The 27,309-nt window shown below is 35.1% G+C and overlaps 1 protein-coding gene across 2 annotated transcripts in view; it reads left to right on the forward strand.

Moving 5' to 3' along the window:
- MLLT3 (MLLT3 super elongation complex subunit) overlaps positions 1–27,309 on the forward strand; it is a 294,338-nt gene that overhangs the window by 185,895 nt on the left and 81,134 nt on the right. For both annotated transcript variants that reach the window (XM_026453889.2, XM_026453890.1), the window contains exon 4: positions 202–345. In XM_026453889.2, the coding sequence (XP_026309674.1) occupies positions 202–345 (144 nt within the window). The remainder of the gene's footprint in view (positions 1–201; positions 346–27,309) is intronic.

Here is a 27,309-nt window from a genome sequence, read left to right on the forward strand (position 1 = left end):
TAACACAAGAAACTAATTTGTCAGATATTTCCATTTTGTTTCATTGATGATTCCATGATACTTTTTTTCCCCCAGTACTGCTTTGATAGTTTAGCTGTTAGATGTCTTAGGTCTTTTCTATTTCTTATGAGGAGTAAATTTTGCTTTTAAAATTTCACTTATGCCTCTCTTTTTTCTTTCATAAATTTTGTTAACCTCCAGGAAGAACCTAGGAAAGTCCGCTTTGATTATGACTTATTCCTGCATCTTGAAGGCCATCCACCAGTGAATCACCTCCGCTGTGAAAAGCTAACTTTCAACAACCCCACAGAGGACTTTAGGAGAAAGTTGCTGAAGGCAGGAGGGGTAAGTGGCACTCTCTTGTGAAAAGCGTTCCTATTAAAAAACCAAAAACAAAAAAAACACTAGTTCCTGATGTGTTAAAAAGTATAATAAGGTTTTGGGAGAGGTGAAAAGAGATGATGTAACTTGATGGCTTAGCTGTGGATTCATGTGTTCAGATGAAGAGGTAGACAATAATATTTTAGATAGGTATAAGTTTGAAATTACACTATTTATTAAAACAGTCTTAAAATCTATGCAGCTCAAATTTAATTATGACAAAATGCCAAAACAAACAAGCAATAAACTCTCCTCATTTAAGAAAAGAATAATATCTGAACTGTGTTGTATCAGTTATAGAAACTTTCGGGTTAAGTTGCAAGTCACATTAAAAATTATATAAAAAGAAATCCAAATTTTCTTGATCACAATTAATAGAAAAAGTATCTTCACTCATATTACATGTTTGAGTCATTTAAATACACATTTTTGTTTGTTTGAATTTTGTGTTGATAAAAGATGGATTTTCCTTTTTAAAGTAATGGTAGCAAAAGTGTTGTAAATTTTTGCCTTTGTGATTTGACTAGTATGGGAAAGAATTTTAAGTGGTACCTCTTGCAAACATAAACATTTGGAATGTTTGCTTCTGAAGCTGGGTCAGCTGTACAAACACTATTGATTGGTCAAAATCTATTTGACAATGAGTGTCACTGGGATCATCAGCTCCTACTTCACATGAGCTTATGTATCATATGATGTGGGCACTTCACACCCCGTCTATTTTGAAATGTGTTCCTTTCTCCAGGATCATCTTCACTTCACTTCCAGTTTCTCTGGAAGGTTTTTGCACAGTTTTCTATTTATGAAGTTATTTTCTATATGCATTTGTAGACCATAACCCGCCAAGATGCCTTTTATCACCGATAAACTCTACCTGAGGGCTTTGTAGGAAGGAGGTGTTTTTTTGTGGCATAGTTTTCTTTATTGGATACCTGAACAACCACTTTGAGAACCTAAGAAAAGCTATTGTTCCTCTTATGAGAAAGTTGCTGATGTATATAATTGTGTGATTATTCTGGGTGATGTGAACCTTATTTTTTGAGTTCTGTTTTGCTAGGCTGCTGTCCTTTTACTTGAATTATGAATACACGTTTGAAGCATTGCAAGTACTTTTACCATGTTTCATTCCTTGTTGTATGTATGTCAGTAGATTATGGGTTAAGTGGGCATTGGATCAGCTTTGGAAATGAAATGCCACTTAGAGTATTCTATGGGGGAAATACAGTTTCATGAAGAAATGGACTTTTGTAACACATCTTATTTTAAAATTAGGAACTTATTATAAAACTATTAAAGAAGTTGTTTGGAAAAGTAACTCTATTTTACTCCTTTTGTGGTTATCAGGAGTATAGTGTTGATGCTATTTACCTAAGTCTATGCCCTTAACAATCAACTAGTCCATTTTACATCCTAATCAGCCTCATTTTTTTCTTAAGAATTTGGCATTTTACATTTCTGATGATCTCTTTTGGGTTGTGTAGTTGGGTGGGTAATTGGAGTGTGCAAATTATGGAACTCGTGTACATCATGCTTCTGATAAGGGTCGTAGGAAAACGTAAATATGACACAAGAACTTTTTAAAGCAACCACTTAGTTCCAGAGAAGTAGAGGGTTGCCTGTGAGCTGGAAAAGAGGTTACAGTCAGTGATAATGCAGCAAAGTGCAGCACTACATCCTGATAAGGTCTCTAGTTGATTTCTCATCTTGTGCTCTACTCAGCCTTTATCTCAGAATGATTCTTCTTGACTTCCAACTTTTCTTCTTTGTGTTTAAGTGCTGTTTGAAGCCAGCAGATATTTTCCTATTAGAATTAGACTGTGTCTTGACAACTCTAAAATAATAAAATGTGAACTATTCCAAGCATATGCTATTTGAAATATTACAAGTTATTTAAGGGACTAATCACAGTGAATTTTGCAGTAAAATAAACACTTAAAAATTAATTAAAAATCATAGTAATTCTACAGATTTTGTCCATTTCATATGGGAAGATTAAAATGAACTTCTATAGAAATGTAAAAAGAAATCAATAGACTAATAGACTTTTTTTGACTTACCTAGATTTTTGACTGCCTTATATTATTTATACCTGGCTTTAACCATTTGTCTTGTCTTACTATTAATGCAGCCTATCATGGTGTTACTAACTTATGAGCCATTCTGATTTCATGAGAAATGAGTTCACAATTGTGTCTTCAGATAAACTTTTCTTTTTTTTTTTTTGCCTGGGTTTTGTGATGGGAGAAAGGATACTTTCCTCCTTATACCTAAAGATTATGTGTGCAACATAGATGTATATATTCTACCTTAAAAGGAAAAAAAAATTGAACCCTTCTTCTAGTCATTATATATGACTTAAGGCATGGGTGGAGTAAACTTAGTGTTTGACCATGGTTCCCTCTCTTTTACTTTTTTCTTTTAAACTAAAAAGTACACAGAGCTATTAAAAGTTGAGTGTCGCTTTTCGAGAGATCAGAAAGGTTGTTTTTAGAGCTGGAAGCATCTTGGAAAAAATGTTTTTTTAGCTCTTAGAAGAAAATAATTTGAAAGAACTTTTGCCAGAGAATCTTGAAAAACCGCAGATTTTTTCTGCTTCATAATCTATAAGCCTATAACAACTTTTTTGGGAGAGGGATCAGTAACATTCTATTCTTTTCACTGGATTTTGTTTTTAATTTCAATGTCATACTGTTTCCTAGTCTCAAAACTTGGTGTGTGTCCCCCTTAGAAGAAATGTACCCTGTGTTTTTCTGTGACATGGCTCCGTAATATTAAGTACATTCTTGTTATAAAAGAAAAAATATTGTGGGCAGGGCACATTTAGACTTAAACATTATTTTCTGAGAGTATTGAATACAGAGTGATTTATTTTATAGGACCCTGAAAGTAGTTTCCTCTAAATTGGAGAGCTCATGGGAGCTTGCTGGGGAAATTGTGGATTTGGTTTAGGAACTAGCCCGTCAAACCTTTTTTTTTTTTTTTTTTTTTTTTTAATTGAGATAGAGTCTCACTGTGTTGCCCAGGCTGGAGTGCAGTGGCTTGATTTTTGTACACTGCAGCCTTGACTTGCCAGGCTGAAATGAACGTCCCACCTCAGCTTCCCAAGTAGCCGTGACTACAGATACATGCCACCACATTTACTAATTAAATTTAAAAAAAATTGTAGAGACAGGGTCTTATTATGTTGCCCAGGTTGGTAGATTTTTATTTTTATTTTTTGAGATAGGGTCTTACTCTGTCACCTAGGCTGGAGTGCAGTGGTGCAGTCATGGCTCACTGCAGCCTCAACCTCCTTGGCTCAAGTGATCCTCCCACCTCAGCCTCCTGAGTAGCTGGGACAACAGGCACAGACTACCACACCTGACTAATTTTTGTATTTTTTGTAGAGACAGGGTTTTCCCATGTTGCCCAGGCTGGTCTTGAACTCCTGAGCTGAAATGATCAGCACCCTTAGGCCTCCTAAAGTGCTGGGACTACAGGTGTGAGTCACTGCGTCCAGCCCCTTGTCAAGCTTTAAGTAGGAAAAAGAGGGTAGGGGTTATGAAATGGGAAAGAACAACTTGAGAACTTACTATAAAAATTATTATTCATATTTATTATATAAATTTTAGTATATTATTATATTAAGGGAGGATATTTCCTTTGAGATCTTTATTCTTTGACTGGTAGAGGGAAGAGAGCAGTGAGCAGTAAACTTTTGAGGGCAAGATCACACATAATCTGTCTTAATTTTAAGCAAAAGGACCAAATGTACTCTGTGGAGAAGCACCTCTGTATTTGCTGAGATATTTCTATGTATTTCCCATTTTTAAAGAATGAACTGATTGATCCCTTTTGGATCAGTGATTCTCAAATTGTGCTCATTAGGATATTAAGATTAAAAGGCTTGTGATCATGACAGGTAATTTTCTCTCTATTCGCTTATCACTTTTTAGTAGCTGGAATTCAGTCATACTGAAAATATTGCAGAAGAGTTTGACATCTGTTACTATAAGACAGATGAAAGAAGATGAACTTTTCTTTGAGGTGTTGGCAAAGTAAACATATACTGTATATTAGGTATTGTATATCGGGGAACTAAAATTTATTGTTCTACTAACTTGTCTTTCTGAATTTCTGGTTGGAAAGAAGTGTGATACAATTGGAAAAGTTTTAAAGTCAGGTTGGTTTAGATAAAACCTTTATCATCTTCAAGCTGGGTAACCCTGGGAAAAACCATTGCATCTTTTTGTATCTCAGTTTATTAACTGTGAAGCAGACATGGCAGTGTTTTCCTCATGGGGAACGTGTAACCATAGTTAGTGTATGGCACATAGTAGAAACCCAGTACCTTAGTTCTTTTCCCCTCAATTACTGGTTTAGAATATCAACAGATGCTTAACCATCTTTGTATCAGACACTTAAAGGTACGGTGAAAAAGATTTGCTATTTAGTGTAAGCTACTCAACATTTATTCACAGGAAAACGTGTTTAGCACGACGTTTAGTGTTTAGTGTGACCAGAGCATTGATAGAGCTGTGTTGTGTTTAAAGATTAGCCTGTGGTTTCTTTCTCCAAGGTGTTGGCACTCTGTATTTTGCTTGTATAAAGTGCCTGTTTGTATTTTGCTTGTGTAAAGGGCTTGGAATATTATTTTGTAAGATACAACTTTTCATTAGAAAAATAGATTATTACCATTGTTCTTAATTCTGAATTTTGAGCAGACTAAACGCTTCTCAAGGCTATGTGTTTCCTTAGAAGAGTTCACATATATGTCCAGCAAGGTAGTTGGATCCTTGTGCTTCTACGAGGAAAGCACAAAATAGGCAAGCATCTTTGGAAAATCAAGTTTATTTTGCAGTTTCTTTTTTTTTTTTTTTGCCTGGAAACCAAATGGCCTGCTTTGGTTCTGTTGTTTTTTAGGGGATGGTTGTAGGGTGTTGGGTGTTTGTTTGTTCCTGCTGCTTTTCTTTCTTCTTTCCCTCCCTCTTTCTCTCCCTCCCTCCTTCCTTCCTTCCTTTCCTCAATTAAACAGGGCAAAGTCTAAACATGTTGTTCAGTCCTATTTCTGAATCACTGGCAAGCAGTTAATTTTGAGGACTGAAAATTAAAACTAACCACAGCAGTTGTTAAAACTAGGGTTTCTATAGGCAGAAATCCAATTCTGTTCAGACACCACCTGTTTCAGTAGGACATTTCAGACGCCCATTTGGCAAGATTTGCTGGAGAAGACATGGGGAACATGCTTCCAGTCTGTATTAAATCTGCAGCATAATGCAGCCCTGTTTCTGAGAGTGACAGTTACATTTATATATGATCTGTTTTCGCAAGGAATAAATTGGAATCTTTCTGAAATGCTGCTGATTGTCAAGTGAAATTCAGGCCCACAGTGGACCTCCAACGAGGGGTTTTGCTTATTAAAGGGCCAAAAGGATCTTAGGATAAGGAGCTTTCACTAATGCAGCTGTGTCAAGCCATCTGAACACAGCATTTTATTACAAGGATTTGGAATGAATCTTTTGTAGGGTGGTTTAGTGTTTCCTTTGTAGGGGAGTTCAGAACACTTCTAGTTTCTCAACGGTATGGATCACATTCTCTTCTCCTCAAATTTTAATTTTTTTGTGTAGGTAAATACACACAGTGCAGCATGATGTACACTAAATTTTCCTCTGGGACACCAGTAATACTGTAGTAAATAAACTCATACATAGTTCTTTGTGCACATGGGTATGTCTGTAGGATAAATTCCTTAGAGTAGAATTGTGGGTCCAAGGCAAAGTGAAATTTAAATTTTGGTTGACATGTACACATTTCCTGCCAAAGAGGTTGTATTACTCTATGCCTGCACCAAATAGTATGTGAGTGCCTGTTTCTCCACAGGATGATTTATTAAACTACCCTTTCCCCCAATCTGATGGATGAAAAATGGCATCTCATTTGTAATTCACATTTCTCTCATGAGTGATGGTGAGCAACTTTTCATATACTTAAAAAACGATTTTCATTTCCTTTCAAAGACCACATTTTAATGTATTTTAAATTGGAAATATTCTAAGTGTTTCAGTTTCAACTTAAATTTATGGGTACTCTTCCCACATACTTACATTTGGAAAGGTTACAAAAAGATACGGAAGCCTCTTTAACCAAGGTCTGTGTTTTCAGGCTTTCTTCGATGTGTAACAAATTATGTTCTTAGGAACTGATTTGTCAAGACTTTGGCTTCTAAAAATATAAGTGGCTTTTGTGGCAAACTCATCTAGACAGTGCCTAGAGATGGATAGCTGGCTGCTTATTTTAAAAATGACTCAAAGTAAATAATACAGAGAAGATTATTTTAGTGGCTGCCACTGGACAGCTTCATTGGATTTTTGGATATTTGTTTTGGAATAAGTACCTTTTTGATTATTTTCTGATATATATATATAACTCTGTAATTGTCTGCTTTAAAAGATAAAAGAATGCTGCTGCTTTTTTACTGGCACTGATTAAAGGTGGTTTATTTAAATAAATGTAAGACCAAGCAGGCTGCTTCATTTATGTGGTTATTTCTTAGAAGCTAATTTTCTGTCATATTTGGCATTTTCTGCTTCTTTCTATAACCTTGTCTGCCACCTCCCCCCAAAAACTGGAAAATTAAGTCACGAAAGTGGAACATACATATAAATATTAAGTAGAAAGTCAAAATTGTGAACCTTCATTCCAAATGTAATGTTGATCTCATAAATTGTTTCAGGGAGAGCATGGTCATGATAGTACAAAGTTATTTATGTCACTCCACCTATTTAGTGTTTTTATGATTTAATGTCTTCTTAAAGTCACACACGTTGATTGCAGGGCAGTTACAGACTTTTAAAAATATGTACCAGAAAAATCTGTGCGATAAAACAACTTTCTTGTCTTCATTTGTTCCTTCCTTCCCAACTACTGTTTACCTTTTAAGTGATGAGGAAAAAAATAGGGGCAAACTTTCCACTCTGCTGAAAGCTCAAACGCCATCACTACATAAACTGAGCAAAGACTGAAAGAAACGGAGGAGAGAGGGAGATGTTTCTAGAATGTGTACTAAATTGTTTCTCTGTTTAAGTACACAAGTATTGCAGTTGAAAACTGTTGATTCTATTTCTCTCGTTCGTCTTTGCTCAGGTACTAGTTCTTTATGTATTTGTTTCAAGGATGCATACAAAGTGTATCTAATAGTTTATCTGAGTTCATTCTCTCCTAGGATGGTAAGGGAGTTGTCTATGAGCACAGCTGCCTATTTTGACTGGCCCCACCAGGTATTTTTGGGTTTCATACTCTGTAATATTAAATGACAACAATTTTAGGGGAAATTGAGGAGGAGAACGGGGGCTGTGATTAACATTTTGTTTTCTGCCTTTTTTCTTGTTCCATGAGTTGTAAGAAAACCTGACAACAATCAGGATCTGAAGGTAGCACTTTAAGAAACAAATGTCTGAGACTCGAAGTAGGCATATATGGTTCATTTTCAGAGGTTGAGGATAGATGGTAGGTGGTTTCCATGGTATAACAAAAAGAACATTTGATTTTATATCTGAAGGCACAAATTCAATTCTTGGATCTGCTGCTAATTTACCTTGGGCTTAGGTTTGTATAAATCCAAAATAAGTATAATATCTCCTTTCTGCCATTTGAGATTATTAAGTGCAATCTGGCACATAGTTAAGTAGTCAGCAAATAATTAGTTTATTTATTAACATGACCTCTTTTTTCTGCAGATTTATTATATTTTGGGTTAACCATGATTTTTGTTACTTGGAATGGTGAAAGTAAAAGGTTTCGATTACAAGGAGTTGACATAATAATAATGTTCCACCAGGAAGAACGTATTTTAGTTTCAAGAAGGAATATAACATATTCCCTGATTTTAAAATAAGTATGTGTTAATTTTAGGAAGTGTGGACATCTAGAAAAGCAAAAAAGAAGAAAATAAATCATTATAATCTTTCCAGTGATTATAACCTCTGTCAGTATTTCACATTGTATTTTTATGTAGATGAGATCCCACTGAAAATCTATATTTTGCATTTAATATATTAAACATAACTTGCATAGATTTTAAACATATATGACTTTATTCTATGTCCTCACACTTCAGAGGATTGATGTAAACTTTTTGGTTGTTAAGAACTTACCATTAATGTGTTCCATTGCTTTCTCCCTCCCTCATCCCGCAGCTCCCCTTTCTGGGGCTCTGCTTCTCAAAATTAAACTTACTGGCTTAAGACCCAGAAATTAAAAGAACTGTTTTGCACAAATTTGAAATTTTCTCTTCATGGTTTTGACAATACAGAAGTATGATGTACTAGTTCATATGTGTGTGTGTGTATGTGACTGTTTAGTCCATAGATCAGTTATTTGGAAAGATCTGTAAATATTTTGTTTCTGGTTTTGTTTTTGTTTTTGAGATGGAGTCTTGCTCTGTCACCCAAGCTGGTATATAGTGGCGCCATCTCGGATAACTGCAGCCTCTGCCTCCTGGGTTCAAGGGATTCTCCTGCCTCAGTCTCCTGAGTAGCTGGGACTACAGATGTACACCACCACACCCAGCTAATTTTTGTATTTTTTAGTAGAGTCGGGATTTCACCATGTTGGTCAGGTTGCTCTTGAACTCCTGACCTCAAGTGATCCACCCGCCTCAGCTCCAAAAGTGCTGGGATTATAGACGTGAGCCAGCGTACCTGGCCTAAGATTTGTAATTTAATGTAGATTATTGTAGATGTAGATTTTGCAGCTTGTCTTTGTAAATATCATTCACACCTTCCCTTTCCCTATACGGTAGATTGTGGGCATGGCATGGCTGGCATAGCATAGCTGAATTTCAGCTAATCCTCATCCCATTGGCCACACTTCCTATGCAGGGTATCATCTGGACAACCATTTGCAGTGGCACTATTTGTAGGTTCATAAAAAAGGTGATTTTGATGTTAAAGCTATCTTGTTTGATACAGTCTAGACAGAGTTATCTGGAGAAATAATAAATAAATCTTTCTTGAAAATTTGTTATCAGGGTGTTCTGGTTTTGAATAGCCATGTTCTTTCAAAGGTTTAGCTTGACCTCTCTTTCTGCCACTCTGCTTTGTGCTTTTAGCTTATGACACTATTGTCCAGCATTCATAGATAACTGTAAAGGTCTGGTGTAAGCATAGGGAGCAAAAACTTTTGATAAGACCGTTTTGCTAAACCAGGGGTTTCAAATGCCAGTGGCTATGAGACCAAGCTAATCCTTTGAAAGAACATGGCTACAAAAACTAGAGGACCAGCTGAATAAGGTAGCCCTTGCTGTAGGGAATTTCACACAAAAGATAGTTATTTATTATTTTTTTAAAGTAAAGACTAAGTGAAGTGGAATTTTCCTTTCTGATGATTTTGAGCTCTAAATACTTTGGCAAAGAAATCATCAGTGAACTCTAAATCAGGAATATTCTAGATCAGCATTAATAAAAATACCTTCTACTATGTTCTAGTTTTAAGATGTACTTTAGCTGATTTGGCTCTTCATATGGGTCTCAGGACCAGGGCTAGAACTAATTGTAGTTGAGTCATTTCTCTTATGTCCCCTCTGTATTTTTCCTTCCTAGATTTCTGTTCCTACTTTTAACAGAAGGGATTGGCTTCTTTCGTCCATCACACCCTCTCCCGGGGTCAGGTTTCTTAAGCTTCTTTACTTCTCTATCCACACCAACCCCTGGGATCATTTTATCTGAAATCTGTTCTTTTTCATTCTTTTCTGGAAGATATTTTTGTGGCTTATATATATAACACTTAATTTTGGCCTCAGTTTATTTTTAATTAAAAAATGCTGTAATTTAAACCTTTATTCTGATTTACCTTTTAAAAATGAAAATAGCTTGACATCAGATGTATGTGCTCTGTACTGCAGAGCAACATAGAATGTGAATGTCTCACAGGTCGTAGGTTAAACTACTCTGGATTGATCAGCCTTAAAGATAATAGTAACACCTATAGAAATTGAGATGTGTAGTAGCTTTCTCACTGCTCAATTTTCTGCATACTGATCCTGATTTTTTTTGATGCAGTGAATATAGCGTAACAGTTAGAAAGGCAGATGCATAGCACAGCCCTTTTTTTCAAATGCTGGTATTCGTGCTTAGTAGCTGTGTGTCTTTGGACTCATTACTAATCTCTGTCAGTCTGTTTGCTCATTTGTAAAATGAGGTGTTGTGCCATCTACCAGGATATGGTAGTTGTGAGGATGACTTGAGGCATGAGAAATGATTAGCACAGTGACTGCTATTTAGGAAAAATTCATGAACACTTTCATTATTTTTAATACATTTAGATTCTGAGCATGTGGATCAGGGTATATTTTTATGACTGTGAAATGAGTAAATCATACAGTTTTGTAGCTGATGAAATTCTTTGATATAATAGGTCAAAGTCACCATTTTACAGATGAGTAAACTAAGACATCAAATACTGAAATCAGTCAAGCAAGAAATTACTGAGTCAGAGTTTTTGTTCGTTGTCCTTGCATATTCTTTCTGCAGTTACACATAGTGATATTAGCTTTCTTTTTGGAAATGCAATGAAAAGAAGACAAAGAATTAAAAATAAAAATCCCCAGGGCCACTTCTCTTAGTTGCATTAGGACAAATGGAGCAATCTTGCATGAGTCTCCTTTCTGAAGGCAACTAGTAAACTGCTAGTGAAGCAGCTCACTGGTTGGCAGCAATGGACTTCATCTTTTTGTTTATTGCTTTGTAGACTAAATTTTCCTGTATTTCTCTTGCTTCTGAAAATACAGTTTTTGTGGAGAATATGATAATTAGAGATCCTTTTCCCCCAACCTTTTTTTTTTTTTTTTTTATTATACTTTAAGTTCTAGGGTACGTGTGCATAACGTGCAGGTTTGTTACATATGTATACATGTGCCATGTTGGTGTGCTGCACCCATCAACTCGTCAGCACCCATCAATTCATCATTTATATCAGGTATAACTCCCCAATGCAATCCCTCCCCCCTCCCCCCTCCCCATGATAGGCCCCAGTGTGTGATGTTCCCCTTCCCGAGTCCAAGTGAACTCATTGTTCAGTTCCCACCTATGAGTGAGAACATGCGGTGTCCCCCAAACTTTTTAAAGCCAGCATCAGCCTATCTGTGGGGATTGGTTAAGTTTGCATTTTCTCTAAGTTAAGAGGTAATCATAATTTTTGGAGTTTTTCTTTTATTCAGTTGAACAGCAAGGTTATGCATGATTTTTTAAGTGGTCTAAAAATGGTTAATGCAACATTAATCAGCATGTGAAAAAACCTATAATAAATCAACAAATAACTGTAATCTACCAGGGTTTCGAAAGTAGAGATACAAATAAGCCATATGGTATTGTGATTTTTTGAGTGCTTAGGTATTAAAAGGTTTTCTGCTCAGGGTAGGAAAGTAGGATGGTAATACACTTTAATAGAATCAGTTTACTGTGGCTGACTTGCTACATTTTCTCTGGGGGAGCTACTTTGGCCTGTTTATAGCCATCTTCTACTACCCCCACCACACATGTACAGTCCTTTGGATTTATGATCTTAAAATGGTTAAGAATAGTTGAATCTAGGACCGATAAGGCAGGCTCAGGAAATCCAAGATGCTTTTCAAGTCCTGGAAGACTTGCTGGTGGAAGATTTTTATTCTTTTGTTTCTTGCTTCATAGGTTGAAGTTCCCTGTACAAAACTAATTTATTTTGCTTCTGAAAATCAAGTTTGAGAGGCCCTTCCTAAGTCTTCCTGTACTCCTTTTTCTTCAGACACCATCCTTACACCTCCCACTTTCTGCCTACGTAGCTCTGAGTGTATAAACAAACAAAAATAAAAATGTCCTTCCAAGAGGCATTTTTTTTAGCTTAGCGCTTGCCTTATCTGGATGACATATAAATACTTTTCATTCTGAAATATTTGAGTACCTACTGTGGGCCACACTTAATGCCAGATTCTGGGTGTATAGTGAAAGATGACTGCTTTTTTTTTTTTTTGCTTTCTATTAAGCCTTAACTCTTGGTCGATTTTTAAGGGATAATAAATTCTCATCTTTTAAGAGGATTGAAATAATCTAGCTCAGTTTCTTCTTTTTAAAAAAACACCGGGTGTGGTGGTGAGCACCTGTAGTCCCAGCTACTAAGGAGACTGAGGCAGGAGAATTGCTGGAGCCCAGGAGTTCGAGTCTAGCCTTGGTAACATACCGCGACCCCATCTCTCAAAAAGAAAGAAAGAAGGAAAACAAAACAAATTCATAGCCACCGGTCCAGGCTGCCCTCATGTGCTTTCGGGAGAAAAATCTGTGGTACCCAGAGATCTGCTTCTTTTAGTGGGGTGCCAGAAGCTTTTTTATTGGGCTCCATTCCCCATCCCACTCCAGGCAGGCTCTGAGTCTCTAAAGACTAAGGATGGCAAAAGCAACATTTTTTTTTTTTTTTTTTTAAGAAAGCTGATCTTTTGTGTAAATCATTAGATGGTCAAAGTGCTTGTGTGTAAAATTGTCTTGTTTCTACAACAAATCCTACTAAGTGGAGCTGATTTTCCCAATAAGATGTGGAAATACTGTTCCCAAATACACCTTTGAATTTATATTACAAGTTTGTTGTCTTTTTTCTGTAACTGAGACAATATATTTTAGTTGAGAGGAGATGAACTGAGGGCTTCAGATTATGCTTGTTTTTTGTTTGCTTTGTTTTTGTGTGTGATATAGATAGAAGAACAACCTCATTTGGCATTTTTGAGAAAAAACCACTGCCTTTTCTTTTATTAGAAAAGCCTTGATTTAGCTGACAGATCTAATTTGTATAAGGAAGCCTTTGTTCCTTTCAGGATGGTATTTAGATTCCTCTTAGAATAATATGGTGCAGTTTAGGTCTGCACTATACGTTATGGGTCCTTGGAGAGACAGCCAAGTGGAGCAAATTGAAACAGACTGAAGGCCCCTTGAAGACATCCTCTGATTTCAGTGCCCTTCCCAGAGTCCCTTAGTCCACTGTGCATAGATTGAGGTATGGGGCTTCCCCAAATACTTTTTACTTACTTTATAATTTAAAAACAAATTGGAAATAATTGCACATTTACACTTGTAATACAAGTATGGTACAAAGAGCTTTTCTTTCTTTGAGAGTAAGTTGCCAATATTGATGTTCCATTGTCCCTGAGTACTTTAGAGTTTATTTCCTGCAAACAAGGGCATTCTTTTATGTAACTACAGTATGACCATCCAGGTCAGGAATTAGCACTGATACATTATTAACTTGTTGTCCTCAGATACTACTCCAGCTTTGTTGCAGATTGTTCCAGTAATGTCCTTTATTTTATTATTATTATTATTATTTTTTTTTGAGATGAAGTCTCACTCTGTCACCAGGCTGGAGTGCAGTGGCGCCATCTTGACTCACTGCAACCTCTGCCTCCCAGGCTCAAGCGGTTCTGCTGCCTCATCCTCCCATGTAGCCAGGACTACAGGTGTGTGCCACCATGCCCAGCTAATTTTTTTTTTTTTTTTTTTTTTGTATTTTTAGTAGAGACAGGGTTTCACCATGTTGGCCAGTATGGTCTCGATCTCTGGACCTCGTGATCTGCCCGCCTTGGTCCCCCAAAGTACTGAGATTACAGGTGTGAGCCACCATGCCCGGCCCTGTCCTTTATTTTGATAGCAAAAGGATCCAGTCTACAATCATACATAGCATTTAGTGGTCATGTCTTAGCCTCCGTCAACTGGAAAGAGTTCGTTGGTCTTTCCTTGACTTCCATGAACTTGAAGATTTTAAAGACTTCAGGCCAGTTATTTGGTAGATAAACATACTTGGGTATGTATATTTCCCCACAACTAGATTCATGTTTTACATCTTTGGTAGGAATATCTGGGCTCTTCTCATTGAACCGCATCACATGATCCTGATTTTCATTGAGACATTACTGTTGATGTTAACACCCGTCACTTGATTCAAATGGCATCCTCCAGCCTTCTCCACTGTACGGTTTCTCTTTGTAATTAATACGTGTTTTATTGGAAGGTACTTTGAGAAGATGTAAATATCCCATTTTTCATCAAACTTGAGTTTATTCTTATGTTTATTTTATCATCATGGACTCATGGGTATATATATTTTTTCAATAGGTGATAACCTATTACTATCATTATTTATTTTGATAACTTAAATTTTCCTGACTTGGCCAGTGGGAGCCCCTTTAATCTGGTTTCTTTGCATGCTTTTTTAAACTTTTTCTATAAAAGGATATGTCAAGTTCATTTTGTACTTTCTTGTCCCTGCTCTGAATTCAGCCATTTCTCCAAAGAGCAGGCCCTTTTAGTGGCTCCCAGCCACTGTACGGATGTCTCTCCACCTGTAACCACCCCTCCCCACTGTTGCCTACTTCGCTTGGCCTAACATAAGAGCTTTTGGACTGAATTGTTCAGGAAGCAAAAGGTCATAATTTAATCACTTGTGTTAGCTCCAAGTGGATGGGGACTATAATATATTTGATGTGATATCCCCCGGTGCCTACTATATAGTAAATACTCAATAAATGTATATATTCATTTAAAGGCACATACTTATTATGTGCCTGTTAGGGTCAGCCATTATTCCAGGTGCTGGAGAGATACAACAGTGAATCAAAATTTAAGAACAAAAGCATACATATGTGGGAGCCCTGTGAAAGGAAATATTTTTTTGTGAAGGATGGAAATAATTTTGTAAGGCAGCCGTTTCCCAAGTGTGTTTGTTTACACCAATATGTATTCAATGAACAAAAAGCTTTTGATTTTGCACTTTTAAAACTGTTGTTCTTATTAAAGTGCATAGATTTAAAAAAAAAAAAAAAAGCAATTTTTTTTTTCCCCAGCCTTGGTGATTTCTTTTTCTGTATTAGGACAGCTCTACTTTTTCCCCCACCCTGTATGTGCCGCACATATAGCTAACTCCACTTTTTAGGGCAAAGGGGTATTGTAGAAATGACATACTAGTTAATTCTGCCCTACAGTTTGTTAGTTTCTACACCTTTGACCAGCGATATAATACTTCCATAGAAAAAAGTGATTTGACTTGAATATTTTTCTCATTGTACTTTTGGTAATAAGTAATATAATATGAAAAAGATAAGAATATATTAGTAACTCTTTAAAGTTATGTTATTTCATTTAACTCCTGTCGGTAGAACTATAATACATACTATATAATCAAACTCTGTCTCTTTTAGTATTATAAAATTATTCAAGCATTTATTCACTCAGCACGTACTTGATTGCCTATTCTTTATCAAGTACTTACCACACAGGACTCTTTAAGAAGATTAAATGAGACACTGTGTGTGTGTTTTGCTCATAGCAGCTAATAAATAAGTATCTGCTGAATTTGAATGTGAATTTCTCTTCCTAGACTAGAAGATTTTGACATCAGGAATTTTGATTTTTTCTTATAATAAAAATGTTATATTACCACTCTAACTGTATATACTTCTCACTCTATTCCTTTGCCTTCCCTAGATATAATTACCTTCCAAAAGTTTCTTGAGCTTTTAAACATGGTTTTACCATTAATGTATGTATTCTTTTGTTTGATCAGCTTTGCTTCTTTTTTATTGTTATGAAAATGGTATAATACTATATGTACTTTTTATGACTTTGACTTGCTTTATTTATTCAGCATTATAAGATTTGTCTTTGTTACTGTTTCACTGCTGTATATAGTCCAAAGAGTGATTATATCATGACTTGCGTATTCATTGTCTTGTCTAGATATCTAGATTACCCCTTTTTATTTGGTTTTGCAATTATGAACCTTTTTGTGCATATGTCTAGTATACCCATGCAAGAGTTTCTGTAGGGCAGTAGATTTCAGACTTTTATGACCATGACCCATAGTAAGAAACAGGTTTTCCATAATAATCAAGCACGCATATACATAAATATGCATGGACAAATGAGACAAAAGTTTCATAAGCCATGCTTACCTTTGCTACATGGAATTCAGTCTATTTAATTTTGTACTGGTTGACTTATAAACAATTATGGAGTCCACTATATTGCTTTCCAGCCTTACTAAACCAGTTCTGTTTGAATAATACTGCTCTAACTCAGTGGTTCCCAAACTCTAGGGGACATGAGAATTATCTGGAGAATTAAGAAACATGAGGACTCCTGGGCCCAGCTGCAGAGATTCTTATTTTGTAGGTCTAGCGTGGGGCTTAAAAATCTAAATTTCTAATAAGCATCTAGGTAATACTAATATTGCTGGTCTGCTGACAACATTCAGATAAATGTTGTCTTAGATTGTATACCAATGAATAAAATTGCTGGGTCATAGAGCATTCACCTATTTAGCCTTAGTTTATTTTATATAATAGTTATAGCAGTTTAGACTCTCATTTTAGCATGTAAAAGAGATCTCATTGTTCTGTTTTCTTGTCAGACTTGTTCATCTCTGCACATTTAGTAAGCACATAAAATTGTATCGTTATTATCCTGTTTTGCATTGCAGTGATTATATGTTCATTAATGAAGCTGAACATATATTTCAGTGGCCATTCATGTTTCTTATTCTGTGAAATGTTTGTTCATGTCTTCCAGTTATTTTTCTATTTACGTATTAGAGGTCTTGTAATATCCTGGAGATATGAGTTCATTGTTGTTTATATTTACTATTGACATATTTTCCTAGTTTTCTCAGTGGCTTTTTTACTTTATGGTATCTTTTGATAGACAAATTCTTAATGTGATCAGATTTTTAAAATAGTGCGTTCTTTTTAATGTCCCATTTAGTATGTTCTTCTATACCCCAAGATCATATAGATACTCTCCTGAATTTTTTTTTTCTGCAAAGTTTTAGAAGTTTTGTCTGACATCGAAATATTTTCAAACATCTGGAATTGATTTTATGTATGTATGAGGTAAGAATCTAATTCAAATGTTTTCCTATATAGAAAACCAGCTCCAGCATGTTTTATTGAGTTGTCTATGCTTTCCTCAATGATCTGCCATGTCAGACATCAACTTTTAAAATATTTGTGAGTCTGTTTGGAAGGGTGTCCATTTCTGTTCCATTGATATAGTTTGTTGATCTCTGTAGCAATACTACAATATTGTAATTACTATCATTTCATAAAGAGGTTGACTATATAATGTAACAAGTTTTCTAGTAGATCATTTTTTTCTTCATACACATTTTAGAATCAGTATAAGTTCTCTGAAAAACTGTTGGGATTTGAGTTGAAATTGCGTTGAATCTGTGGTTGAAGAATATTCTCATCTATGAACCTAGTTTCTCAATGAGTTTATTTAAATGTTCTTTAGTGTCTTTAAAGTGTCTGTGTTGTTTTATGCTTTATTTATTCCTAGCTACTTTATATTTTGTTTTGCTATTATTAATATTAATATTAAATGTTTCCTGTTTGTTCCTAATGTGCAAATACACAGTCTACCCTAGGATATTGATATGACTTCTAACATCTTACTAAACGTATTAATTCTTTACAGGTCCTTTTGTATTTCTGTGTGGACAATTAAATGTGAATAATGACATATATCTGTCTTACTTCCAATTTTCCTATCCTCCCCCTACCCCCACACACTACGTTTTGCAGTCCTGAGTCAGTAGGAATACCAGTAAAAACTCCTGATTACAAAGGGACTGATTCTAATAATTTGCTATTTAGAATGTTGTCTCCATGGGACTTTGGTAGCTACTCTTTGTCAAGTTAAGGAATTTATCTCCTAGTCATGTTTGTAAGGAATTTTGTTTGTTTTCATTTTTTTAAAAAACCATGGATGAATTTTTGATTTTATCAGAAAACGTTTCAGTATCTATTGAGATGAACAGATGGTTTTGTTCTTCTTTAATCTGTTAAAGCAGTGCTTGACAAGCATTTTTGTCATGCCAAAGTACTCTTGAATTTTGGGATTAAACCCAATTTGGTTTTGATCTGTTAGGTTTTTTTCCTTTTTTTTTTTTTTTTCTCCCTACAATTGGATTAGTTATGCTAATATTCTGTTCAAAAATTTTTGCATTTATATTCTTGAGTTAGATTAGGCCATATGCTTCTTTTTCTTACTCTTCTTGGTAGGATTTGTTGCTTTGATAATATTAACCACAGGAAATAAAATATGTTTCCTTTTTTCTATTATTATTACTTTTTTTAAGAGACAGGGCGTCACCCTGTTGCCCAGGCTGGAGTGCAGTGGTACAACCATGGCTCACTTCAGCCTCCAACTCCTGGGCTCAAGGGATTCTCCTGCCTCAGTCTGCTGGTTAGCTAGGACTATAGGTGTGTGCCACCATGCCTGGCTAATTTAAAAATTTTTTTTAGCAATGGGAGCTTGCTATATTGCCCAGGCTGGTCTTGAACTTCGGGCCTCAAGAGAGCACTCTTCCCACTTTGGCCTCTTAAAACCACTGGGATTACAGGCATGAACTATCATAACTGCCTCTCTTTTCTATTCTTTAGAAGTTTCTTTAACATTAAAATTATCTTTTCCTAGAACTTGCTTCTAAAACCCTGTGGGCTTGGCGTTTTCTTTGTAGGAAGATTTCAAACTACTTATTTGATATTAACACAGGATTCATCCTAATTTTTATTTTTTGGGGTGAATCAGCTTGGATAAGTTATATTTTCCCCAAAAAGATTTGCTTTCACGTTTGTTGAAATAAAATTATTTATAATATATTCTTCTCTGTTTTATCTGTGCTATGCTTGTAGATGTTTTCTTATTTTTTTCTTCCTATGCTTCATTTACACTTTCTCTCCTTTGTTTTAATTCAGTCTTTCGGAGAGGACTGTGAATTTTATTAGTTCTTTTCAAAGTTCTTTCCTTTAGGCTTTGTTGACTGTTTTATTAGGGTTACAAAAATCTTTATAGTCTTTGTTTTGCTTGAGTTTATTATTCTTCTGTTCATTTATCATCCGTCATTTTCTTCACAGACAAGGATTGGTGGCTAAAATTTTTTCAAGTCCTATTTTAATTCCGCAAAATTAATGTATCATTTTCTTAATCATTCAATATGATGAAGTTGAAAATTTTATTTTAACTTCTTCTTTAACCTGAAAATTATTGAAGTATATTTTTATAATTCCAAATATGTAGTTTTTTAAAAAAAATAGAAAGGTTTTTAAATGTTAGCATAATTGTATTACCATAATTTCTTCTTAAACTAGTTTTCCTTATTCCCGATATAAATCCTATGGATGTTCTTTTACTAAAAGGCTCCTGTTAGTAAACACTCAGTTTGTGTTAATCTATAAAGTTTTGATTGTTGCCCCTATTATGAAAGTGTTTTTTCTGGTTTTACAATTCTAGATTTTTACTTGCTTCCTTTCAATATTTGAAAATATTTTTCTATTGTTTTTGTGAAGTCTGGTGTAAGTCTGATTTAGGGTTGTGCTAATGTTTAGCAACTATCTTTCTGAGGGAAAAAATTATGATTTTTAGTGTTTGGTATTTCTGTGGTGGAAATACTCTCACCATATTATATCAGTTATTGCAAAGTTGGGAAGAACATACAGTTACGAATTATTTCTGCCATCCTGATACAACAGAGAGAATTACCTCAAGAAAACAGCTAATAATAATATGTAGTAAACTAATTAGAAAATGCTGAGTTTTGATTACTGATTACCACTGCTTTTAATATTTCTCTGCTTGCAATTTTATATTATATAAAATAATAGTGTTGTTTAATATTTGCAGTGCATTTACTGTTTAAAAACTTGCTGAAAAAAATTCCTAAAAATTTAACAGTTGGATCTCAGTCAAGCCTCTATTAGCTCACACCAGTGTACCACTAGTTCTTTTTTTTAATACATGATCTCTTGTTTCTTACTGTCTTTATAGTCTTTTTGTTTGGTGTTCTTCATTTTTAGTATAATGTGTCTAGGATTAAATTTTTTTAATTTATAAATATTATTTTTATATTATACTTGGTTTATCTGTAGATTCATGACTTTTATCATATTTGGAAACTTTCTACCATTGTATCCCTATGTTCTTTATTCTTTCTGGGTCTCTGATTCAATATTTATTTTTATTCTGTTCTCCATGTCTCTTAATAGCTTTTATATTTCCCATTTTCTTGTGTCTTTGTGTGTATTCTGGCAGTTTACTCATATCTATCTTCCAGTTCACTAATTCTTTTCAACTGTGTTCAGTCTGCTGTTTAACTAGTCCATTGAGATATTGATTCCAACAGTGTTTTCTTTTTTTTCATTTCTTAAAGTCTTATTTGTTTCTTTTCAGTGGCCCAGTCGTTCTTATTAATTTCTTATTGCTTCGACGCTTTTGGGATTCCAATGTTTTTCCTTTTTATACTTCATATATAGTTATTTATAGTCTGCATTTGATGATTTCCCTGTAGGAAGTCTTTAAGGTCCTTTTACCTCATATCATGGTGACTTGTTTGTTTGTGTTCAGGAATATTTTTAAATTGTGAATTCATATTTGATTTAGGTAAACGTTGGGACTCCTGAGACCTGAATTCAGAGCATTTTTCCCCAGCAGCAGATTTGTAAAGGCTTATTCTTGGTTTCTGTGAGACCCTGAGGTTTAGGTCTCCAAATGTGCTATAGGGCCCACGTTTGGTCTTTAGAGACCCAGGAGAACACAGCCATGCTTGTATCCTTTGGGCAACCCCATCTTTCCTGCATGATTATAGTTCACATTTTATGGCCTGCCTTTTATCTTTCTATTTCTCTTTCATATACTCTTGATTCTTGAACTTTTTCTTTATTTTTTTAAAGGCCCAGCAATGAAGTTTCGTTGTAATTATCTAATATCTAGTTGTATCGTAGTAAGAACTCCCAGAGTCCACCATATTGCCCAAATTAGACAAGTTGTCTTCTACAAAACCATAGCATTTAACAGTTTCAGCATAGTCCTTTGTGTATGCTGGAGACCTCATAAATATGTATTAAATAACTACTGAGAGAAGGTAACAAGATAGCATAAACCTGATTATATTTTCCCATTGTTCAGTTGCATCTCTTTGGGCTTTTATTTATGCAATACATTTATTAAATTTCTGTGTGTCAGGTACTGTTTTTCATTTTATACTTCTAGCCATTCTATTGTGATTAGTAATATAATCTGAAGATTGGATATTTTCTGTTATTTAATGATTATTTATCAAGCCTAATTATCAGAAATCAAGCTAGTATTAAGAAGGCTGGAATGATCTGGCCAATGTGTTTTTAGGCTGGTTTAATAAAACAGGAACTGTACAAAGCTAAATATACAAAAACCTAGAAAGAGAAGTGATATAAATATTATTTCAAATTTCTAGTTTCAAACCGCAAAGATAAGCAGAAGTTTACTTGAAACTGCAGTCTTCTAAATATAACTTACAGTTAATAGTACTTAACTATGATTTAGAACTTAAGCCATAGCAAGTCAGGGAGTATATATAAATAGGAGAATTTTAAATGAGATTGAATTCTGAAGCAAAAGGATTTTATAGCACATACAACATAGCTGAAACAAGTCATAGCCATTTGAGGAAAAAAGGGCATTATATATTTTGTCTATTTAAAATATTATTTTGTAAAATATTAAATCTTTTTGCCAATCAGTACTTTACACTTAAACTTCATTTAAGTGCATATACAGTACTTCAGTATATTTTTAATATTAAAAAATATTTATTGGATTTACCTTAAATTCTTTAGAATAAAAGGCTAGGCAAATGTAAATTTACTATTTATTCTTTTCGCTTCAGAGTTGAAATAAATTTTTTCATTTTTTCTATTTCTCAATTATAAATATAATTTGTAGATTTTTTTTCATCTTATTCATGATGTAAGCTAAATGTATATAACTCAAAGTGCAGTCTTAGTAAGAAGCTACATCTGTAGCTTGATGCTTGGTTGTAGTTTGCTCAAAAACAGTAAGATAACAAATGACATCAGAAGGAAAATTGAAATGTTTTTAAAACAGAATGATACTAGTCACATTGTTGAATCATTTCTCTTTTTATTTTTCTAATGCAAAATGTATTTCACAAAATCTCTAAAGTGCAAATGGGTGCATGAAAAGGAAGAGGATAAAGTACATTTGTGAAGCTGAAGATATTTATATCAAAATAACACTTACATGGCTGAAAAAAATAGCCAAGTGTTCAACAAAAAGTAGAAGTCCTATGTTCTAATCTTCCTGAACCTCCTTCCGACTTTCTGGAAGGAACCATTTTAACTGTTTCTATATTTAAATTCTAAGGTAAATGCCCAGAGTTTCCTAACTATATGCTATGCTGCTATTTTTACTTGAGAATCTAACCCATTTGTTCCATATGATACCATTTTAATGACACCTAATATGATACCATTTTAAATTCATCTCTTGAATACCTTTATAACTTTATAGATGTTTAATGTAGAACTATATTACTTGGCTCATCAACCATAGACACTGTCCCTTGATTCTCAACTTTGTAATTTCGGGTTATCCTAAGGTTCTTTCCCTTCTCTTCTCCTGTTCAGACACTTACATTGTAAGGGTTGATAACATTGTGCGATGTAATAAAAATGTTAAGTCTTCTGTGCTTGTCTGCAGTAGTGGTGGTGGTAGTAATTGAAAGCACTCACATAGTTCCTGCTTTGTGCCCAGCACATTACATATACGTGTTATTTGTAATGCACACACATATACAGATATAGGTACTTTACATATATTAAGCTTATTTAATCATTAGGCTCACTTTGTGATATAGTTAATATTATGGTCCCCGTTTTACTGACAAGAAAATTTAAGTCACTAAGCAAGTGGTAGAGCTGAGTAGATTAGTTTCCAAAAGTTGAAAATCTGAATATTGTTTATTGTTATCACTAGGTAAACTAACATTTTAGCTGTTTACTTGCAGCTGAAATGTTAGATTTTCTTTATTGCACAGCCATATATTTTTATAGCTTTTAGTTTTCTTTATTGCTGCCTGTTTTTGTGTAAAATATTTCAAATTCTCTTTCTTCCTAAATACAGCCTATAGGGGCCCTTACAAGATGCTCCAGTTTTCTTAAAACAGTGACCTCGCTCATCTCATCCTTTTTGGAGGTGATTATTTATGTGATTTGAGCACTATAAATTTTTATGACTTCAAAATTTGAAAACATTTAATGTGAGATGAGAAGTATCTTGCAGTTTTATGATACCCTTTGAAATAATTGGAAACATCATGTGCTCTGCCAGGGCATTATAGGAGAGGCTGATTTTTCTCAGTATCATAAGAGCCCTCTGAACACAACTCTACTAGTAAGTTTATCAACTTAAAAATATTTATTTAGTACCAAAAGACTCAAAGTTTAACCCACTTGAAATGTATACAAGAAGAGCCTCTGATTTCAAAATAAATTACAGTTGCCTCTCAGTATTCATGGAGGATTGATGGATTCCAGGACCCTCTCAGATACCAAGATTTATGTATCCTCAAATCCCTTGTACAAAATAGCATAGTATTTGCATATAATTTATGCACATCCTCCTGTATGCATAAATACATTAAATCATTTCTAGATTTGTTATACTACTCAACACAATATAAGTGCTATGTAAATAATTATTATACTATATTTTAAAATTGTGTATTGTTTTGAGTTTTTTCCCCAATATTTTCTTTTCTTTGGAGATGGTCTTGCTCTGTTGCTCAGGCTGGAGTGCAGTGACCTCCTAGGCTCAAGTGATCCTCCTGTCTCACCCCTCACAAGTAGCTGTGGGACTACAGGCATGCACTATCACACTCAGCTAAGTTTTTGTTTTTGTGTTTTTTTTAATGTTAGTAGAGATGAAGTCTCACTATATTGCCCAGGCTGTTCTCAAACTCCTGAGCTCACTATCCACCCACCTGAGTATCTTGGACTACAGGCACATGCCACCATGCCTGGCTAATTTTTTTTTTTTTTTTAATGTAGAGATAGGGTCTCACCATGTTGCCCAGGTTGGTCTTGAACCCCTGGGCTCAAGGGATCCTCCTTCCTTGGCCTCCCTAAATGTAGGGATTACAGGTATGAGCCACTGTACCTGGCCTTTTCCTAAATATTCTTGGTGTCTGTGGTTGGTTGAATCTGTGGATACAGAACCCTTGGATATGGGGGGCCAGGAGGGCCCATTGCATTTTTTAATCACCTACCAAAAAATAATATTTTACCCCCTCTACTGGAAATAAATAGAACTTCATTTGTATAGTTCTGCCAAGACAACAGGCATATTTTTGATGATATTCTTTTATAGTCATTGAACCTCTCCCCCATTCTATATCTTCTTTCCTTTCTGGCCCAGGTCATATTGGCAAGATTGACAGCTGATTTTGAAACCAATTGACTTTACAAGTGTAAATAAAAATATAGTGGTTAAGACTATAAAAATATAGTGGTGGTGCATGCCTGTAGTCCCACAGCTACTCACGAGGGGTGAGGCAGGAGGATCACCTGAGCCTAGGAGGTCACTGCACTGCAGCCTGAGCAACAGAGCAAGACCATCTCCAAAGAAAAGAAGTCAGGCTAACTGGGGGCTTGAATGTTAGTTTTATCACTAATTATATATGTGTCTTTGGGCACATTGGTATTTGTACCTCAGTTTCCTCACTTATAAATTGGGGCTAATAATAGCTATTTTACAAGATTGTTGAGTTAATAGTGATAAAGCTTCTACATCAGTCTGGATTAGTAAGTATTCAGTAAGCTATTACCGCTGCCACCACTGTCACCATCATTGTCACCACCACTGTCCCACATTGTTACCAGATGACCTTCCTAAAGTGATTAGTTAATATTGATCTCTTTAGTTTTCAGGTGGGTTTCTTTTGTTTCCCAGAAGTCACTACTCTTTGCAGCTGCTATGAAGGCCTGTCTTTCCTAATAAATAATTGGCAGAATTCGTAGTCAGGTATGGCTGAAGGGAATCTGTTGTTATTCTCTCGAATCTCTCCTTGAACGGTCAGCATCATCTTTTGCTCTTTTGTGTTATGTGTTGGTTCTCGCTTAACTGTTAGGATGATTGCTGTATCTTTTGTCATTAGTGCAAAATCCAGACTTATTTGTATTTCTGTAAGCGTGGTTATATCTATATTGGTTATTTTACAGATCTGGGTAAATCGAGGAATTTAAGGATGTAATTCTTCAGTTTTGTAAAACTGGTGCTCTTCCCTGGCCAGGTCTAGAAATGGCTTTATTATTTTGGATCTGCGAGGATATATTACAGAGTTCCCTCTAACTTTCTGGTTGAATGTCACCTTAAAAAATGGGACATTATTGAAAAGTCGAAACAAGTAAAACCTTTCAAAGCATTGTGTTTCATAACAGCAGACCTTTATTTTTCTTACTTGAGTGTGTATAAATATTTTATGTCCTTTTTGTGCACTGGCCACGTAGATTGTTTTGAACGAAAGACTCTTGCGCTTCTCAAGTGCTATTTCTCTTCCACTTGTGGCATGTTCTTTTAGTTCTCTGCCCATTGACTGGGACATGTTAGATTTTGGGTCTCTGCCTCTGTTTAGACTTGAGGTTTAAATAAGTTTTGATTCTTTAAAAAGCATTAATCCTACCAATTGTTAAGGTGTTTTCTGTTTTATAATTTTATTATAACATTAATTTTTAATAAAACATTTACAGTATGAAGTCATATCTTGCTAAAAATCCTATAAAAATCATCAGCAGTCCATTTTGCTTCACTCTTTCCCTTAGTACATTCTCTCTGTCTTTCTCTGCCAACTGTTGGGTTGATTCTTTTGGTATTTAACTACCTATTTTGACATGTTTATAAATTGCTGTCTCCTCATTAATCTTATTCCTTTTATGGAAAATCCGGGCTTTTCATTCAAGAAATTTTACATGCAAGAAACTTCACTTCTTTCAGTTAATGTAGAAAAGTAGATTATAAATTTTCTTTAAGTCAGAATTAACTGGACAACTTTCTCCTTAGGATTGGAATACTAGACATATATGTCAGGACATTATACAATTATATAATTAAAGCACTAATGTTGGCGAAGTTTGTTTCTTTTACTTTCTTCATTATGTTGGGCATTATAATGTTTGCATGTTTTGTGGATCTTTTCCCAGTTTCTCAAAGTGAATACTAAGTTTAGCTTTGTACTTGGTTTCTCTCTTCTCCTTGTATGTCTTCTTTTTTGTTTAAATAATAAATGCAATAAAGGCTATGAATTTTCCTTTGAGCACATATTTTTCTGTGCCTCCAGAGTTTTTTTTTATATGAAGTGCTATTGCTCTATTGCCCAGGTTGGAGTGCAGAGGCACAATCTCAGCTCACTGAAACCTCCACCTTCCAGGTTTAAGCAGTTCTGCCTCAGCCTCCCAAGTAGCTTGGATTACAGACACCCGCCACTTGGCCCAGCTAATTTTTGTATTTTTAATAGAGTTTCACCATGTTGGCTAGGCTGGTCTTGAACTCCTGACCTCAAGTGATCCATGCGCCTCAGCCTCCCAAACTGCTGGGATTACAGGTGTGAGCCACTGTGCCTGGCCTAATTTTCTAATTTTCTTGGAGTATAGCCAGCCAATGTAATCTATACAAACATTTTAAAAGCAGTATTTTTTGTTTGTTTGTTTGTTTGTTTTTATTATACTTTAAGTTCTAGGGTACATGTGCATAACGTGCAGGTTTGTTACATATGTATACTTGTGCCATGTTGGTGTGCTGCACCCATCAACTCGTCAGCACCCATCAATTCATCATTTATATCAGGTATAACTCCCCAATGCAATCCCTCCCCCCTCCCCCCTCCCCATGATAGGCCCCAGTGTGTGATGTTCCCCTTCCCGAGTCCAAGTGAACTCATTGTTCAGTTCCCACCTATGAGTGAGAACATGCGGTGTTTGGTTTTCTCTTCTTGTGATAGTTTGCTAAGAATGATGGTTTCCAGCTGCATCCATGTCCCTACAAAGGACGCAAACTCATCGTTTTTTATGGCTGCATAGTATTCCATGGTGTATATGTGCCACATTTT

Source organism: Piliocolobus tephrosceles, chromosome 14 (assembly GCF_002776525.5).
Source record: "Piliocolobus tephrosceles isolate RC106 chromosome 14, ASM277652v3, whole genome shotgun sequence".
Lineage (NCBI taxonomy): Eukaryota > Metazoa > Chordata > Mammalia > Primates > Cercopithecidae > Piliocolobus > Piliocolobus tephrosceles.